Source organism: Ambystoma mexicanum, chromosome 1q (assembly GCF_040938575.1).
Source record: "Ambystoma mexicanum isolate Mex_15411 chromosome 1q, UKY_AmexF1_1, whole genome shotgun sequence".
Classification (NCBI taxonomy): domain Eukaryota; kingdom Metazoa; phylum Chordata; class Amphibia; order Caudata; family Ambystomatidae; genus Ambystoma; species Ambystoma mexicanum.
The window spans coordinates 473,257,323-473,277,000 of NC_090922.1; the positions used below are offsets into that span (position 1 = coordinate 473,257,323).

Sequence of the window (19,678 nt, forward strand, 5' to 3'; positions counted from 1 at the left end):
TCCTCCCTCCCACACAACAGTAACCAATGAAGCAAGCTATCACACAAAACACTCAGACTAGGTACAGCACAGGCAGCAGCAGACAGTGGCCACAGTACGCATGGGCAAATAGACTTAAAAATGTGGGTGGGTCAAGGTAAGTGGGCTCAATAGTAGATGCCCAGGTCCAATCATGAAAAAATTCAGCATTCAATGATTATTTGTAGTGTGCTTGACCAGCCTGCTATTATCTAACTGCAGAGGCACTTGATCCTTTTTTTGCAGATTTAACTGTCCCCTTGATTCAGAATGACTCTGGGTGTATGCTAAAGTTTGAAGTTTAGTTTATTTGTAAAGTGCAGCCAGGCCCCTGGGCAACCGGGTGCATATTCTTAGAAACAGGTTACGATATATATACAATATAAACAAATTACATACATACAATAAAGCAGATTACAATTTACAAGTTATAATACAAGTACATTAAAGCGTATATACACAGGTGAGAAACATTACCAGTCGGTCGGTAGCAAATCTAAGTGAAAGGAGCTTCATAGGTTCTGCGTGAATAGCCAAGATTTGGTATTATTCTTGAAAGTTAGAAACGAAGGCTAAGTTGTTGATAATGATGGAGGAAGAGATGAAGGAGGTAGTCATGTTGTTGAACTGGCATACGTCTCTGTGGCGTCTCAGCATCCTAAATGTGTTTTATGGTATTTGTGGAGATACTCTGTTCCGATCTTATTTTCTGTCAACAAGAGTGTGTCTATGAGGGCCACCTTGGAATCCATGACCTCTGCACTTATAGCCCATATTCTGAAACCTAGCAGTTTCCATATGAACTGCACTAATTTACAGCTTATCTTGCTTCTGAAGACGGACATAAAATTGCTATTGAATATATTTGCATGCTACCTAGATGCGATAATGCCCACACTAATTTACAGTAATCCTTGCTGCCTTCATCAAAAATAGGAAGGGTAGAGAGAACGGATGATCCGTCTTCACAGAAATGATCCAGCTCCATTATCCAGCTCCCCATGTGATTGTTTGTAGAGTTACCTGTAATGCTTTTCACCGGGTGGATGGGATTGGGGCATTTATCATTTATTTTGAGGAAATGTGACTTTGGCTGAAATTGTGTTAACCTTTTTGGCACCATTCATGTTCTCACCACTGGCAATCAATGTCATGGTTTTGGATCACTTTTGTATTGGTAGAGGCAATAGACATGGGTGTCCCCCATCTCCCTATCTATTCAATATAAGAACTGAGACCTTGGCTACGAATTGCTCTCCAAGCTGATGATATGATTGAGGGCATATGGTATAAGGGATATTACTTCAAGGAATTCCTATATGGGGATGGCCTACACATATCCTCTCTAATGTCAAAGTCAATTGATCTAAGTCAGACATATTTGCGGTCAGCTAGTCATCCCCAAAGATATTTACTGGGTTGGACCTGACCTGGTGAAATGACAACTTTATCGATATCAATCAGGGGATATAGGACAACAGGATTACTTTCAACTTAATGGCCTCAAACCACCAGATTATTGAAAGTGTGCCCTGGATTGTAAACAATGGGAACAATTATATATGAGATAACGGCAAGATTAGTGCTATTAAAATGTTGATGCCCCTGTTTTTCTTTTATGTTTTCATCATTCTATCACTGCCCCTTTACTGGAAGGACTACAAGGGAATTAAAAAATGTTGTACTTTTTTTTGTGGGTTGAAGCAGGCCATTCAATATTCCATTATCATTACTGAAGGAAGCTTTTAAAAGAGGTTTGGGTTTCCGGATGTGCGCAGATACACAAGGCTTTTTTACCATGCTGCTTGAATGATTGGGTAGATTTGGGTCCTGCACCCTCTTTGAACCAAACCCCAACTCGGCTTGCATAGAAAGCTATTGTCTGCTTCTACATTCTACCGCCTATCATTCTCGGACAGAGCTTAGTCCGTTGGTTGTTGCCCAACTACTGCAACTAATGGAATTATAGAGTTCTGGGAGCCAACATGGTTGAGAAAGCAATTGTCTATATTTAGGGGCATCACATATGGATAATACACCACTAAGGGTCAACAAAGAATAAACAGGAAATCACGCTCCCAACTGGGTATTTTGTTCATCAAAGATGTATGGTTAGAGGATAAGATGTTATGCTGTATATTTTTAAAGTTGCAGGATAAAGAAGCCAGGCGTTATGTAATACTGTCCAGCATGCAGGAAATCCTCAACTTAGTTTACGACTTTGCTCTGGGACACACCTATTCTACTAACTATTAAGCCTCTGCCCATTCTCAGTATCGACTTGAAACAAGCTGTTGCGGACGGGATGTGGAGGACCACGTTTTAAAGCTCTCTATAACTTTTGGTCTAGGGAAATGGGTCTGGTCTTGACCATAGAACCTAGTGTAGAGTCTATTCTATCATTCTACTTGTGAAAGTAAACCTTGACATCTGCTACATTGAGCAAAGAATTATCTTCCATTTGTATTGGACACGCGAACAAACGTATGATGGTAAATGTCAGAATCAGACCCGCTTTTGCACTGCAGACATGAAAGGGTAACTTCAGTACACATGTTCTGTTTGGGGCAGCTGTCTGTGGTACTGACACGTAAAGATCTGGTAATCTTCACACCAAAGAACCTACACCTTTTATGAGGAACAAACTTTGTTGTTACAGTGCCCTCTCGGTAGTAAAGAAAGAAATCCTAAACAGTTTTAAATTTACTGCAAAGCTCCAATTTGGAAACTGGGTCCTGAATCTTGCACTTCTCTTTGTGAGAGAAAACGTACTTCTCTCTGCGAGAGAAAAAGTTGGACATGGTGCGATTTGGGGAGCATTTATATGACCTGTACCCATGATCATATTGGCTGTTGGGCTAACTTCCAGTGCTCCCATGTCTGTCTTTCATTGTCCCTTTGCTGACATTTTGTAACCCCACCCGGCACGTATATACCTGGACACTGCACAGTATTCATGGCTCTATTTAGGATTGCCACTACATATGATGTGTGCCACTTCCTCATGGCGTGGGTCGTTATTTTGACCAGCCACTTTTAGGAGGGTTTGTATGTACGCATGTGTTTGTGCTGTTTTTTCAGTCTCTTTTATTATTATTATCTAATTCTTGTAACGCGCCACATGCCCATAAACCTCGGGCACACGTAAAACACTCAAAAGACAATCACAAAGATGTAAAAAAATAAATAAACCAACACACGAAAAAGGAATACAATAACAAAGCACAGATATGTAAAATGTAAAAGGAATTACACATTAATACGTTTTACTAAACAGATACATTTTTACCGCTCTCTTAAAGTCAGTCCGACACAGAATGGCACATAATGAAGCCAGTAGACCGTTCCAGACACATGGAGCCCAAGCATCAAACCAGATACCCCAAATTTCAGCAATTTGACACGTGGCTGCAGGAGCTTATTATCTCTATTAGAGCGGAGTAATCTCTTACTCGGAGCAACCTTCAATCGATCACAGAGGTACTGAGGCACATTACCGGTCTGGCATTTATGGGCAATCTTCTGCTTGTCTGAAAGCCAGTGAAGTGCTGATCTTGCCGCACTGACATCATCCTTCTTGCCAAGGCCCAGAATGGCCCTCGCTGCCCTTTTCTGGATAGTCTGAAGTTTTTCAACATTGGCGAGTGAGTTGTCTGCAAGCAGGCTGTTGCAGTAATCCAGTTTGGAGTGTATTAGGACGCAAGCCAATAGAGATCTATTTTTCTCCGATAAATAAGGTCTAATCTGTCGCAACAATCTGAGGGCATATGCACAAGCAGACCTCAAATGAAGATTATGCTTCTGCATCTGGAGTTGGGAGCATAGATACACACCTAATGTTGACGCAGGATATACACAAGTGGATATGATATTGCATTTATGACACGCCTATACACAAGTGGTTCAGATAGTACAGCTAGCAATGATATACTGATTGTAGCAAGGCTCCAATGTTTTTAGCCAAGGGCCAGATCCCAGAATCAAAAGTTCTGTCTTATTATCATTCAGGGCCAATTGAGTTAGCAGCCATCCATGATTACATCATCGTGTATATCTGATTGATGGCCTCTGAGTCCCGGACATAATCACCCAGGAGTTTGATGATTATCAGAGTATTGTCTGCATAGTTAGCATAGCAGACCCCCAAGGCCATCTAGCACATCAAACAGAGGACGGGTCCAGATGTTGTACAAAGTTGGTGAGAGAAACGAGCCCTGTGGAACCCCACAGAGCAGCAGAACTGGGCAAGCTTTAAAATCGCCCACAAAATCCCTGGGAGCGCATTGGCCAAGAAAGGACTCAATCCAGGCAGCAGCACTTCGTGACACAATAGCGAACTCAACAAGCATTCCGACTACCAGGCTATGGTCAACCAGATCAAAAGCTGCCGACAGATCCAGTAACATTAAAAGGGCAGTATTGCTGTTCTCAATTATTCCTGAGATGTTAGCTATAAAGTCTAAAAGGGCCATCTCAGTGTCCTGTATGGCACGAAAAACCAGTCTGGCGCCTACCAAGTAAGTTATTTGAGTCAAGAAACTCCTGCAACTGAATATATGCTATTCTCTCTAAAATGTTTAGCAAAAACAGAACATTTGTCATAGGTCGATAATTGCTGGCCACACAGAGGTCCAGAAAGTCCTTTTTCAGCAAACGTGTAATCCATGCCTCTTTCAGGCCGGGTACACTAGAGGCTGCAAAGGAAGAGTTCACAATTTTTGGGATCCAATGAGTGAGTGTATCTAACAAATCCTTAATGATGTTTGCAGGGCAAATGTCCCCTTTACAAGATGTTGACTTCATATTCTTCAAAATATTAAAGATCTCAGTTTCAAGGAAAACTAAGGGAGATCAGCATTAGAAGTGATGTAACTAGTTATGCGACCTGTTTCAGTGGGATAGACTGAAGACGCCAGGCATTGTTGTCGCATTTTAATGGCCTCTTGGATTTGGCATTAGCTATTCTCGAATTGTAATCTGATTGTATTGCCAAGATAATAGCTTGTTTATAGTGTGCAGTTACATCCTTAGAAGAGGATTCCTATCGGGACACGGGTTGCTACGCCAGATCCGTTCGCATTTCCACTTGATCTTCCTACACTTAATAATCTCATCGCAAAGCCAGGTATTTTTCTTTACCTCCGTTTTTATCAGCTTCAGTCGTTTTGGTGCCAAGGTATTGATGGCCACATAGGTTATATGCGGAAATTGATCCGCTAATTTGCATGCATCCAAAGTTGACACAGGATTAGCAAACATAGGTTTAACTATGGCCACAAAAGCCTTTTGGGTGACTTTATTAAAGTTCCTCATTTTTTTTATTAATTCTAAGATTAGCATCAGCACATTGTAGCTTACCCGGCAACTGCAGCTCGAACGATACCAAGAAACAATCCGACCATGGACAAGGAATGGCTGAGACCAGGGATATATTGATGCTATATGTAATAACCCAGTCCAAAGTATTTCTTTCTTTATGCATTGAGACATTAACATGTTGAATGAAGCTCATTGCACCAAGAGAGAAGGACAGTGAATCAGCTTCCAAGTCAAGGTCATTAAAGGACCATAGATTGAAGTCACCTAAAATACTCATGTGAGAAGTTGGTTTCAGTGGATCACTAAGTAGTGCAAGGAATTGTTCCTCAAATGGAGGAGTTTTTTGCAATGGCCTGTAGAGAATAAAAAAACTGACAGAAGTGTTATGGTCCACACTTAGTTTGACCGGTGCACAACTAATACAGTGGCGTTAACGATGTGCATATTTAGTGTTTCTCAAGAAATACAAGCCACCCTACACCCTCCAGAAGAGAGACAATCAACCCTGAACATGTTATATCCTTCTGGAGTGGCAAGGGTGGCAGCAGGTGTGGCAGCATCATGTAGCCATGTTTCGGTGATAGCTAAAGCATCAGCCTCTGTATCATTTATATAGTTGGCTAGTTCCACTGCATGCTGAACCAAGAATCGTGGATTGACAAGCAGGACTTTCAAAATAGGTACAATACTGAGAGAGCATAAGCTGAGGTTCACCATGTCCTCCTGCTCCTTCATTTTAGGGCCAATGTCAGCCACTAAAAAAGAGGATTTATGAGTGTCACTGGCATTCAGCGCTGGTAAAACAGTGCCCAAAATCTGAGTATTGCTAGGAACAGCAGAGTTTAACTCAATATTAAACGAGTCAACAAAGGAAGAAAGACCAGATGATACAGATAACCCATCTGAGTCTGTGTCCTCAGGAGCAGACTCCACCTTGCCAATCCTGTCCAAAGTTACTGCAGAGTTTAATTTCAACATGTTCAGTGGGGCAGGACATGCACTATTAAGGGTTGTCCAACCAACAACAGACGCTATCTGCGACAGTTGTACTAGAGTCGATGTAGCAGTCAAGGCAACAGTATCCAACATACGGAGTGAGGAAGAAATAGTAGGCCCATTAACAGGTGCTGCACAAAGGTCTAATATTCAATTTGTAAGGCGGTGGTCCTGCTCAATGACTGACTCGACATAACCCTCCTGAGGCAGCAAAATAACTGGCATAGAGTTTGATCCCTCCAAAGACAAATAGCGAGCCGGTATATCAAGACGACTTTGGTGCCAAATATGCGATCCAACTGTCTCATATGGGACAGATGCCTTCAAGTTCTCAAGCATGTTACCAATAACAGTGAAGGGATGAGTGCCCTTCACGGATGGCATAACCACACCCACCAGATGGATACAAAGTTGTAAATGAATCAATCAGCCCAGTGGAAATGCAAGAAAATAAAGAGCGCGGTAGTCGCAGCAATCATCCAACGATCATCATATAAAGCGTGTATAGTGGAGAAACGTACAGTTTATACTATATGTGTACATCTATAAGAGCAGGACGATGTAGAGGAGTCTTGCCAAAACATCGGCACAACCGGAACGCAAATCGGCACAAATCAACTCTAACGTGCCAGCGATGACGTGGCTGATTAGGACACAAAAGCACTGCGGGCAAGCAGGAATAGGTAGTCTCACAGGCAGTCAAAGTGCCACGGTTAACAAGTAATAACAGACTTCCCGACAGTAATTCAAAAAGATGCCCTACAAGCAAAGCAATGCACATGGCTACAAATCAATTTTTAACAAATTTAACAATCAAGTCTGTGTATGAATTGTTTTGGATTAATGAAGTGTCTTTAAAAAAAACACTTTGCTGCGCCCTCATTGCTCCTTCTGCTACTAAACCTGCAAATAAAAAAGAGCTCAGATAGTGAAAATGACACTGCAAAGTGACACTGCTTGCCTCCAGCACTCATGTTCCGTTTAATCAAGTTACTCACAAAGGTTTGGGAAGCATCTCAGATGATGTTCACTGCATACACACCTGTTAGGCAAAATGCTGATTTTTTTTCAAATAATTTCCAGGAACTGACACGTTCCAATTTTGGGGACATACGGAAGAGTATTCATCTGATTGATCGGCACAAAGTATTAAGTAAATATTTCTGCCAAAAATTGGTGAAACACGTTTCAATGCATAGCTTGCTCATGGGTGCAAAATCTGAGCAAATGTGAAACCTTACTAGCAGAACAACCTTTAGCAGGTGTTGGATTCTGCAATTTTTTAAAAGATTCAACAGGTTTTGTTGTTATGCTGCCTGCTTGTCTATGCTTTTTTTCTCCAAAATACGATTTAAGTTATAAGGTTGCCAGATGTCTTACCTGAAGGTGTGGGCTTTCTGTGATGGATGCACAATTGAGTCAAGAGTTTAATAATTGTATTGGATTCAAGTTTATTCAGAATAAGTCCGCTTAGTATCATAATCACGTTCAACTCATTTCAATCTAAAACATCTTCTGGGTGATGTTATGCCTGTCACTAATCAAAGATTTTTGTTGACATTTTTAAAATCGCTATTGTCCAACAGAATTTAAAAGTTTAAACTGAATAATGGTGAGTTTGCCTTTGGCACATACCAGTTTCTTTTGGGAATGGTGGGTTATTTCAAGACACACAAAGTCAAACCGAATAAGACAGTAATCACCTTAGTCCAGCCAAGACAGAATTAGATCTTGAAATGTCACCCTGACACTAAGAGCCACATTTCGATTGTCTCCAAGCATTTAGATTATCTTGAAGGCTGATTTGCCCACAAACTAAAATGTTAGAAAGTTCAAATATTATTGGCAAACAGGCACAGGCACAGTTGGCAGCTTCTTCACAAAATACCAGGCTGAACACCCACAAGCCACATTTGTTTAGGCTATGTTTGAGACAAACGGATTAAAACTCAGCTAATTTTAAAAAAAGTACATCCCTTTGGCATTTGTCTGTATGATTGTTTTTTAAGAGCCGCACCACGAGTTCAGCAACAACCATCAGTCATAGAGAAAACCTGGGTCCAGTTTTTGGTAAGCCTCTAACTTTTCTTCATCTTCTGTGCTGAAAGCCCTCCTAAGGACCTTCTGGGCATCTTTGGCAAGGTTGTCCAAGGAACTGTTGAGCAGGATGTAGACTGCCACAAAGGTAATTGCGCCAGCCACGAGGTTGCCGAGAACAGGAACCTGCTCCTCCACCAAGTTGGCAGCAGCTTGGCTGCCAACAACTGCCATACGCAAGACTGCTTTTACAGATTCCTCATTCATGCCTTGGCCTTCCTGGCTTGTAATTTCTTCCTTGAGGTGATAGGTTGATGTGTTGACTTTGGATGCCAGCGTACCAAGGGACTCGTCATCCAGGCCAAAGTTCTGCTTATAGGATCTCAAGGTGTTCATGAGCATAGGTATGTTAAAATGCACTGGCTTAGAGGGCATGGCTGATATGATACAAGACAGAAGGGCTTTCTTCCAGATGTGCCTCTTCAGGGACTTTTTCTTCTTTACAATGACTTCATCAGTGATATTTGGTAAGGACAGAAGCAAGACGTGCCTCTTTTGTCCATCGAGACTTTGCTCCAAAGTGTTCTGCAGTTTCTGAAAATCATATTTATGGAGCTCAAAGCTGGAGAGCAGGAACACCTTGGGGTCCTGCTCTCCTTCCTTTTCCAACCAGCTCGTGCAATCTGTCCGAATCTCGTTAAGGACCATCTCCTCATTGAACTGTGTCTTCTTACGTCTCGTGCAAGCATTCAGATCTTGATCAACTTTGGTACGGACAAAGTAAAAGTGCTTCTTCATATCCCGGATGTTCCGGGCCAGCCTGGCGTGGTTCTCCCTGAATCGTTCAGAGGCAACAATGATGAAGAAGTCATACCTTTCAAAATTCACAAGCTTTAGGTATTGGTCGACTTGGAAGTTGTAAGTTCCAATGCCTGGCATGTCCCAGATTCGGACGGTTGGCAACGTTGGATGTTGGTAAGCCATTGGAACTGTGGTGGTCTCTGTCACCCCGGTTCTGGCAGCACCAAAATCGTCATCTCCGAGGCCGCGTAAGGCGTTCACAAAAGTGGATTTGCCTGCACCCGATTCTCCTGTAACCGCAATGTCCAGTGTGGTGGCTTCCAGCTTCCCCAGTAGGGACTGCACTTTATCTGTGACATCCACCACCGCGCTGGACTTGAGCAGAGTGCTCATTTCAAGAAGATCCTCCTCTTGAACATGTACAACAGACATTGGTGATCTGAAAGAGGCCACAAAAAGGTCAATGTAAAAAGAGCATAGCAGTTCATCACGGTTAACACACAATTATATCCAATGGCAACTTGAATGCAAACCAATTTGTAATTCATTCAAAACGTGATACAGGGAGATATTGGGCCTTATTATGACTCTGGCGGCAGCGGTGCCGGTAAAACCGGCACGGCTGCCGCCAGAGTAATTTTTCTTCCGGCACCCAGGAATGGGCAATTACTGGGGCATTACAGCCCTGGCGGACCCGGTAATTGCCCATTCCCGGGCGCCGGAACATATTAGTCCCCATTCCCATTTGGGTCCCATTAGGAACGGGGAGGTCGGATGCACCAGCACCGTGATGGTGCATCCGATATTGTCTGCTCGCGGGTGCCGGTCCACCCGCCAGGTCAGACTTGGCGGGCGAAAAGGCACCCGCGACCAGAACTCGTAGTTTGCCGGTCCGGTAACAACAGTGCCGGTAGCTTAGGCACCGTTGTTAACGGACCGGCAAACTTGTAATGAGGCCCAATGACTTAGACAAGATTAAATGCAGGTAGTTTTGTAAAGGACATAGGGCCAAAAGAATAATCTCTAAGCACCTTCTGTGGCCATCAAACAAAGGAGTTGAACTGAATAAATGGTATTTGAATTTCTTTTGGGATTAGATTTAAGACACTCTATTTTATATGAGACATTAACAGACGCCCCTAGAGAAAAGGTGAAACCAAAACTATCTGTCCATCAATCTCCCGAAGGTGTGTGTTGGATTTGGTTCAAGAAGGTGGCCATTATCCTACATGAATAGTTGGCAGCCCTGGTCAGTAAGGTATCCTGTGTGCCTAGTCTGGACACGATAACCCAGAATGAGAACATGTTTAGAGTTGATTTCCCATTATACTGTAGCAACATACTAACCCTTCAAATACCCTTCTTCCCCAATTTGTGAAAATCACACACCACCTTTTGATAGTGTGAGGAACCCAAGGGCGTCCTCACTTCTTTTTTCCCCAACATCGGATCCTGACCAAAGGGGTAGGTATGCGAGGTAGGATCACCTGTGTGGAGTGAACCTGGGGAATGGGGCGAGGACGTCCTTGGGTGAGACATGGTATCCCCCATTCCCTTTTCATGATGAACTTTCTATCCAAACCATGTTTATAGGTTTCTGTCAACCTTTTCCCTTTTCTTCCTTTCTTCCTTTCCAAATGGTTCTGCGAAATGCAATTTTTAAACTGGGACCTGGAAGAGACCAACTAGTAGGACAAACCCTCTTCTTGGGCAGAATCAACACATCAGCCTCCTCTTGTTAATACCGACAAATATCAGCTTAATACCAAAAGGTAAAATAAACAACCAAGAGTTATGCACACTTCCATTCATTCCAACTCCACTAAACACTATTTTGGTACTGAGCCAGGCATGTTCAGCTAACAGGTTTCATCATGGTTAGGCAATCAATGTTAAGGACTCACTCGTGTAGTCATTTGCCATGTCCAGGTGTATAAAAAGGATAACCGCCCAACACATGGAGGGAGATGGCCAAGGGAGAAGGACGAGGTCTAGATAAGTGGAGCAGGAGGAAGAGGAGAAGGCTTGAGAGAAGCCGTGCAAAGCAGGAGTGCAGCAAAGGCGCATGGAGATGGTGTGTATCGGTTTGGGGTCCCTGTACTCTGATTCAGGCTTCAAGCCTTGTTTTACCATCAGTAATCGTCGCTTCGCTGCTCCTTTCCTTAGGCATTGGCAATTGCAGGGAGAGCCGTTGCCATGCTACCACACAGAGTCAGGTGATCACGGCAGCTGCTGGCTCTCGTAGGTTCCGCCCTCAACGAAAGCGTAAAAGCTGCGTTAGCCCAGTGGACGCTGCTTCTGATTGTAGTTAGCTTGCCTAATACCTGTAAAGCGTGTGTCCATTACTCCAAGTTATTCTTGAACTTGCTTTCTCTTTACATACTTCTTTTTGCCTCAGACTTGGTATCATTGGACCCGCTGCTGCCGACCTTCGTCTGCTCAAACAGACTTCTATGCTTTATGACATTGAGAAATGACGTTCTCTCTAGAAACCTAATACACTTTGTGTCAGTTTATGTGCTAATTTATTCATTTTTGTTTATGTAAAGGTATTTCGTTATGTCAAGTTTTAATGCATTTCTTGAAGTTATGCATATTTTTATTGTGTATATAACAAACTCATGCTTTTATTTTGAAAGACTTTTGCTTTTTTCTTTTATGCAAATTCTTTGTAACTCTGTTTTTGTAAGCACCAAAAACAAAATAAAAAAATAAAATAAATACAGACTTCTATTGTCTTCTCCCAGGTACCTGCTTGATCTAACTTGTTGCCGACTTGCCTCCATACAAACTGCTTTTTGTCTCTCTGTTACTGGGCAACCGTTGTGCGAACCGCGCTCCTGTGTAGTAATTGTGATTGTCCACCTGAGCCTTGCCTGAGTTCCCACCACGTAACGTCACCCTGACATTACCTGCATTTACTCCTGCAAACAACGTATTACTGCATTCCTCCTGCCTCTGCGCAATCTCCTGAAGTTACCTGCCAAAGGGGCTCACAAGCTCCTGTCTTTCTTTCACTTGCTGATCCGAGCAATCTGCACACACGCTAACCTTCTACAAGAATTCCTTAAGGACTGTACAACTTATTTTCAACATTAAACTCGGACAGTGCACTAAGAGACGCTCTGCTGCCACAATGCACCATCCCGGCTCTAGTGCGACCCTTGTGCCGCCCGGGTTGAGTACCTTACTAACCCTTCCTTTTTTTTTGTCCTGTGTCGTTGTAGTGAACTAATTACAGTCCTCCTGCTACCAAACAGACTTCAACCTTCTGTTCTTGCTTTCATATGAACTGGTAAGACTAATGTTACTCCACCTGATATTCTGATTGGTATAATAGCATAGCCTACTTAGATTGCCTTGGGTTATATCGTTATCTTGTCATTGTAGGAACCTGTGTTCAGACAGACATTCTCCAGCTCAAATCCGTGAGCTTGAATCCAGGAGGGAAACAGATGGTTATCAGTGTTGGTTGAGTATTTGGAAACAATTATTTGACACCAATTGACCTGTTCTTTTTCCGTTTCAGCCTGGTACCGTGGCGGTGTGTTCCTCCCACTCTTTTGTTTGATCTAACCCTCTGTCTGTTCTGTTCTTACAGCAGATGGGCATAATATTGAAAATAGTTCCCTCAAGTGTTTAGGGAAACCGAGGCATGTCTGCCAAGGCTGAGAACCTGTGGATCAAGAGAATCCGCTTGCCTCATCTCGCCATCTATAAGCCCATTGGTGAGTAACAGTCAGGGACCCTGCTGTCCTCCCTGCACGGTGCTCACAGCAGGAGCTGGGGAGCACCGAAGCCTCCCGACTGTTGCATGTCTCAGAGAGCGAGTGGTGCTCTCGGTAGCATCCACTTAGGAAGAGCGCAGGTACACGCTACTATATTCCAGGACGGTGAACGCTGCTCGTTGTAGCTCCCACGACAGGAAGGTGGAGAAAAGCAAAGTTCAGAAGCCGGGAAACCCAAAGGAGCCGTTGCACAACACCAGTGAGTGACAAGAAGGGAACACTCATACCGGGGCGCTGCGGGGATTGGAAACGAACGTGTATGAATGCTGAACAAGCTAAGAACTACTAGAAGTATTGTGGAAGGCCAGAACCGGTATTTTGGAATACTGAACAAGCAGAAAGCTATTACAAGTGTTTTTGAAAGGTGAAACACGTACTATTGAATAGCGAAGTGACTCAAAACAGTAAGAATATTTCTGGATGCTGTATAAAACGAAGCCACATTATGAACACTTATGAAGTAAATAGAAGCAAGGTGGTACTGACAGGAATTACCACCGAATGAGAGGTGCAAGAATCAAGTAGGGCAAAGCCAGAAAGCTGGAAATGAAAGTGGAAGCCACTAGTGGTGGCCAAAAAAAAGAAAATAGCTACGAAACATATGAGATGTGAAAATGAGCACTGGCCAAGGATACAAGAATCTGAGGAACCACAGGTTGAGAGAGAGAAAACTTGTGTTGGCAAAAGTAAGAGGAATACAGAAAGCATATAGAAGTGCACAGGGGTATTGGTTGCGTGACCTGTAGTGGGTAGACCGTGTGGTCTGACAACTGCGCCTAGACCGAGGGACCCCTACTTTTGAAAAGTCAAGGAAAGCAAATGTGAAGAAGTTTATGTTTTGCAACACTCGAGCACACAGACACTGGCTGCGTGACCTGCAATGGGTGGACCGTGTGGCCCAATAACTACGCCTAGACCGAATGCTCCTACTTGGAAAGAGTAAAGAAAGGAGACTATAAAGAAGTTTGTGTTTTGCCATAGTTGTTGAAGTAAGCAGTAAATTAAGAAACGGAGCCCTAAATGCGAATTATGGAAAACCAGGATGACTATATCTAAAGTGATATTGTTTTGAAAACTGAAAGATTTCAACTGATATTGCTGGAAGGGAACCCCAAGACCTTGTGAACAGCGTTGAACCCTTGGGAAAGGGAACCGTGAGACTTTCTGAACTGTGTTGGACCTCTTGAGGAAGGGAACCCCTCGATGTTGTAAACTGTGTTGAACTCTTGGGAAAGGGAACCCTGAGGTCTTTTTAGAACTATTCTGAACTTGGAAAAGGGGAAACTGAGTCTAAGCCAAGCTGGAACACTATTCCTTTTGCTGCTGACATCCTTACACATTGTATACCATTAGTTGTGAGGGCAAGTATAGGCTTCAGACATAGACAGACATTTTAATTGAACTTACAGACGCAGACTATCTTTAGTTTTCTTTAGGTAGCGAAAACCCACCTTAGTATAGGGCAAGTTAGGCCTTACTCCAGCATGACATAGAAGAAAAATAAAGCTTTCGATTGAAAGTTTAATCTGTTGTATGCGTCTTACTTCATGCTGCCTTTACAAAGACCAGTAACTGAACAAAGATTTGATGGGAATTGACATTTGTAAACAACAAGAATACACCCAGATAAAAAATGTTTTAATAATGTGTCACTCATTTTTGCAATTTCAAATAGAGACAACTAATGCCTCCTAGGATACGTTGGGCAGTCCTCCCCATGAAATGTTTTTTAAAAAAAGGGTTGAAAAAGTTAAGGAAATAAGGATTACCCATTGTGTCTAATAAGACTTTCATTATGTAGTCCCTCCACCTCACTTTAGTCCTTTATGACCCCAACCAATGCTCCACCGCAAGCAGCCATCTTCAGACTTTGAGCCGTATAGTGATAGCATTTATGATGACTGCCAGGCCTTGGAGCAGCCTCTCAGAGGAGGCAAGAGGGCGCATGTGAATCTAGATACCAATGCTGGAGAAATAAAGTTACAGGTAAGTAACTAAGACCTCTACAGAATTGGATCTTTCATAGATTCACATGCTTGAATAGAATAACAAGCAGTGGAAGCATGCCACCTACTTCACTGAATCACACATCAGGTCAACAATAGTACCCAAGAGAGTACCCTGAACACATTATGCATGCTTGAACCTGAAGAGAAGGAGGGAAGGAACAAAGGCTGCTCCCATCTCACGCAAACATGTGCCGCAGGACAGCTTGTCCCGACGCTGACTCCCTTCTAGCGCTTTCTCTTAGACAGCCGTGTTTGGCGTACGTACGGAGCGTGCTCCAGGTTGCGCCCTGCTTAAGTCCTTCATGGCCACTCCCGCCTGGGAAGCGAGTGTAGCTGCCCTCCCTCTGGTTGAATGGGCAGTAGCTGTACTGGTAAGCTGGTTGCCCCCAATTATTTGACAGTGGGTAATGCAATAAACTACATGATAGGGCAAGGCCTTGTCTGGAGATGCCTTGGCCCCTACAACTGAAATGAACAATCTGGAAGACACTCTAAGAGGGCACTAGTGCGCTGCAAGTAACATTTACATATTTGCGGCGACAGGTGCAGCAAATGCAAGGCGTGTTGGTATGCCTGCCAACAAAACTTTGGCAGTATGATGCGTTCTGACAGAGTTATATCCGATACCACCTTGGGAAGGGTAAACAGAGGTTAAGTGGATAATCTTGCAGGTCGCTGATTCGCCAAGCAGACATGGTTGCCACTAGAAAGGTAACCTCTTAGGAGAGGAAGTTTAGATTGCATATGTGGATGGGCTCATATGGAGGAGCCATAAATGCTGTTAAAATTGTTCTAAAACTGGGGGGCGCTGTTGAGCAGCCAAGAAGAAGGTTGCTCGAGCTGCGAGCTCCGGTCCCACGACATCCTTCTACCAAATAAACCCATCATTATTCCATGGATACAGCACTATAATGACCTCTATATAAGGCGGATGGGTCATGGAGTATGTGGCTCTAATCCCATGTGAATCCGTTCTTTGGATGCTGTGTGGTGCGCTGCTAAAGATTGTGCTGACGGCGGAAGGAGCGAGGCCTGAACAATGCATCCTTGCGAGCCAGCAGCCTGGGTTTCACATTCCCCAGGCGGGCGCTGCCGGGAAAGCTTAGTACAGCAGGCAACGTGCTTGGCTGAGGCCCGACACTCAGCCCGACATCCTGATTCCTCTGCTTCGCCGCCGGACTGCAGCGGCACGACTGGTGAGTGTTTTGTGCACGTGATCCCTCCTGGAACCTGAGGGCCTCTGTCCCCCTGCATGCAGCCACCAATGCACAGGCTGTGGCAGCCTGGCATTGGCGCCTGGGCAGCTTGACTATATCCCATTGTTTGGTGGCCTAGCGTGGCTGAGGGTGGTACGTTCCATGCCGGATTGTTCTCCTGTTTGTTGTCCGGCTGCCCTGCTGAGGCCCTGGCAGTTGGGAATCATAAGAGCTGTTCGTGCAGCTCCCTGTGTGGGGCGGGCTTGCTGGCCTGTGCCTTCATCTCCAGACATAGTTGAAACGATGTGTCATTGTTCACGGTGCTCACCCTTCTTGTTTCTTGGCCTTAGACATCCTTATCTACCCAGACTTTTCTGCCAATGTACAAGCCCTACAGAAATCAAATAATCCTGTTAAGAAACTGCAGCATATCAGACGGGTTCCTTATGCACTGATGTTTCCAGCAAAGTGACGAATTCAGCATGGAGGTTGTGCGCATTTCTTCGAAAATCCAACCGAAGCCACTGCCTACAAAGAAGCGTCAATTTCTATACCCCTACTATACGACTATAGTCACAGCCCTCACCCACATAACAACGGACCTGACATTATGGACAATGATTGACCAACAAGGAAACCAATCAAACCTCTCCTTCCATGACACCGTACATGGTTATGCAACATTTGTATAATTGGGATCCACTGTAGTACCATTTGCGATCATTCACCGGTCACATTGACAATAGTTTGGGACGACCCCGGTATCCCCAGCCCACCCTGGCGCATGCCTCCCTCATGTTTACTTGATCCAGTATTTCTGGAGACGCTACGCAACGGGGTCATAGACTTTTTCCAGAGGAACAAAGGTTCTGTTCCACATTATTCCAGTGTCTGGGAGGCATTCAAGGTGTGGCTGAGGGGCGAGGTGATTTCAGTCTCCACTGGAAGTCTGAATGAAACGAGAATGGAATTAGGTTGCGTGTAGACTACCCTGAGACAGCTTGAGAATGAATATGATACGTCACACAATAGGGCACTATTGGGCCTCATTTAAGGGAATCTGCTGAAATTTACCGAATTGGCGGATAGAGAAGTCCGCTTGATAAATCATCCCACCGAGGCAAGGCGATATGGGGAAGCAGATAGACCGGGCTGGTTCCTTGCAGACGCCATTAGACCTGAGAAAGGGGCGCAGCACATCACCGGGATTAAGGGGACACCAGGTAATATCCTCACTGCACCTGAGGAAATAAACAGCGAGTTCCACCAATACTTTAAGACCCTATGTGCCAATTACGATAGGTGCACTGATGCAGAGTTGGCGAGTTACCTAAACAAGATCCCACTCCCATCACTTACACAAGAAGCACAGCTATTGCTAAACCAGCCACTTACATTCAACAAAATCATAGAGGCAGTAATGGCTCTCCCGTCGGGAAAGGCCCCCGGCCCCGTTGGAATAGGTATCGAACTATACAAAGAGATCTGGCTGGTCCTTGCACCCAAGCTATTGATGGTCTGGGAAGAATCCCTCCAATTCGGTCAATTACTTCCAACACTCTCGGAAGCCGTAATCACTGTATTACTAAAACCGAACAGACCAGCCTCCGAAATGGCCTCATATAGACCATTATCCCTAATCAGCGCAGACACCAACATTTTTGCCAAATTACTGTCCACTAGACTCCTACCTTTTATGAGAACCTTGGTCCATCCTGACCAAGCCGGGTTTATCACTGGCCGCTCCACCGCATTTAACCTGTGCAAACTCTTATGCAGCATGTCCCAAATTAACCCAAAGGCTAAGCTGACGCTGAGAAGGCCTTCGATTTCGTCTCCTGGCAGTTTCTCTTCGCAGTACTCCAACAGATGCAATTGGGGGATCTCTTTATACAATTTATACGCCTGTTATATGCTAGCCAAACGGCCGGAGTCCGCACCGGTGGCACGCTCTCGCCTGCTTTCCTAATGGGCCTCAGGACGAGGCAGAGCTGCCCATTCTCCCCTCTACTCTTCGCTTTGACGATTGAGCCGCTTGCACATATATGATATAAACAGCCATAGGGGTTTACATATAGCGGGCCCACCACAAATTATACATCTCTACGCTGACGACACAGTGTTATATATCCGAAATCCGACACAAAAACTGGCTCCACTGTTGGAAGAGATCCGCAATTTCTCAACACACTACGGATACCGAATTAATGCGTCAAAATCAGAGATGTTCCCACTGACCGACGCCACACACGTCCCGACAGATATTAGGGGGCTCAGGTGGGTCCCACACAAATTTAAATACTTGAGCATACTGGTCTCCTGATAGTATTGTTCATTTATGGCAGATAACCATGAGGCATACTTAGAAACAATGGCAGATAAACTGCGACTGTGGACAAGATTCCCCATTTCATTGTATGGTAGGCCATCAATACTTTAAATTATTGTAGTTCCTAAACTGCTGTACTATTTTAATAATATTCCTCTATGGCTGGGACGTAATTTTTTCTATAAATTGCCCTCCTTGGTATTCAGATACACATGGAGAACAGGGGTACCACGGATGAAATGGGAGGGATTGACCGAACCGTTCGAACAAAGTGGCTTGCAAGCCCCTGACTTTCAACTCTACTATTTTGCCTCGCAGGCGCAGGTACGCTGGATGTTGGTATGCTTCTCAGGATTCGCTGATACATCTAGCCCTAGATACATACGGTGCCCTAGAGACATACAGTGCCTCACCATCTAAGTAAAAATCAATCAATCTCGAGAATCAGCATGCTGATTTTCGTACATTTGATCTGGTCCGTACAACAGTAACTGCTTGGGATAGACTGTTTAAGAGACTCGGGGTGACGGCGCCATAGTGCGGAATGCTTCCCCCGTGGAAGTGCCCTGGTCTCCCCCGACATTTGACAAAGCTATCCAAAGTATGTGGGATCCCGATGAGATACTGACTCTACATGACTTCTCCCATGACGGGGGACTCAGCTGAAGCTACGCCTCAAGCGTAGGATGGAGAAGCAGCGTCTCCCATTAACACACAGACACAGGGGATTTAATCTCACATGCACGACCGGGACTACCCCCCTGTGACGCAACTGGATTGACCAGCGCTATTACCTAGCTCAAGACCACATGCACTGAATATCAACACTAATCAGGCAGTCGGATATACCAGCATCCACTAAGCAACCTAGTTGCCTGAATCTCCTACATCCAGAACAGAACAGCTTACAAGCTTTCCACCCTAGCAAAAACCCTTGCACACGAGATCAACAGGACACTCCCTACACTCAGTTTCAACATCCTGATGAAGGCCAGCCATTTGCAAGCTTCATTAAACAGCTTCCCCTTTTTGGCCGAAACACAGTAGTGTCGACAACCCTCCATTATACCAGTGTCCATCAGCAACACTGTTATTTGTGCATTTTATGTTGTGCTCACCATTTATCTGTAAACTGATTTTCATTGTTAGAAAGGAAGAAACATGTTCAATATTCACCAATTGCAG

At 44.3% G+C, this 19,678-nt stretch overlaps 1 protein-coding gene across 2 annotated transcripts in view; it reads right to left on the reverse strand.

The window, feature by feature from the left end:
• Nucleotides 1-7,759: 7,759 nt before the first annotated feature.
• Nucleotides 7,760-19,678, reverse strand: part of LOC138528930 (interferon-inducible GTPase 5-like) — a 328,797-nt gene continuing 316,878 nt past the window's right edge. For both annotated transcript variants that reach the window (XM_069640804.1, XM_069640805.1), the window contains exon 3: nt 7,760-9,610. In XM_069640804.1, coding sequence (XP_069496905.1) covers nt 8,371-9,610 — 1,240 coding nt within the window. In that variant the 3' untranslated portion in view covers nt 7,760-8,370. The remainder of the gene's footprint in view (nt 9,611-19,678) is intronic.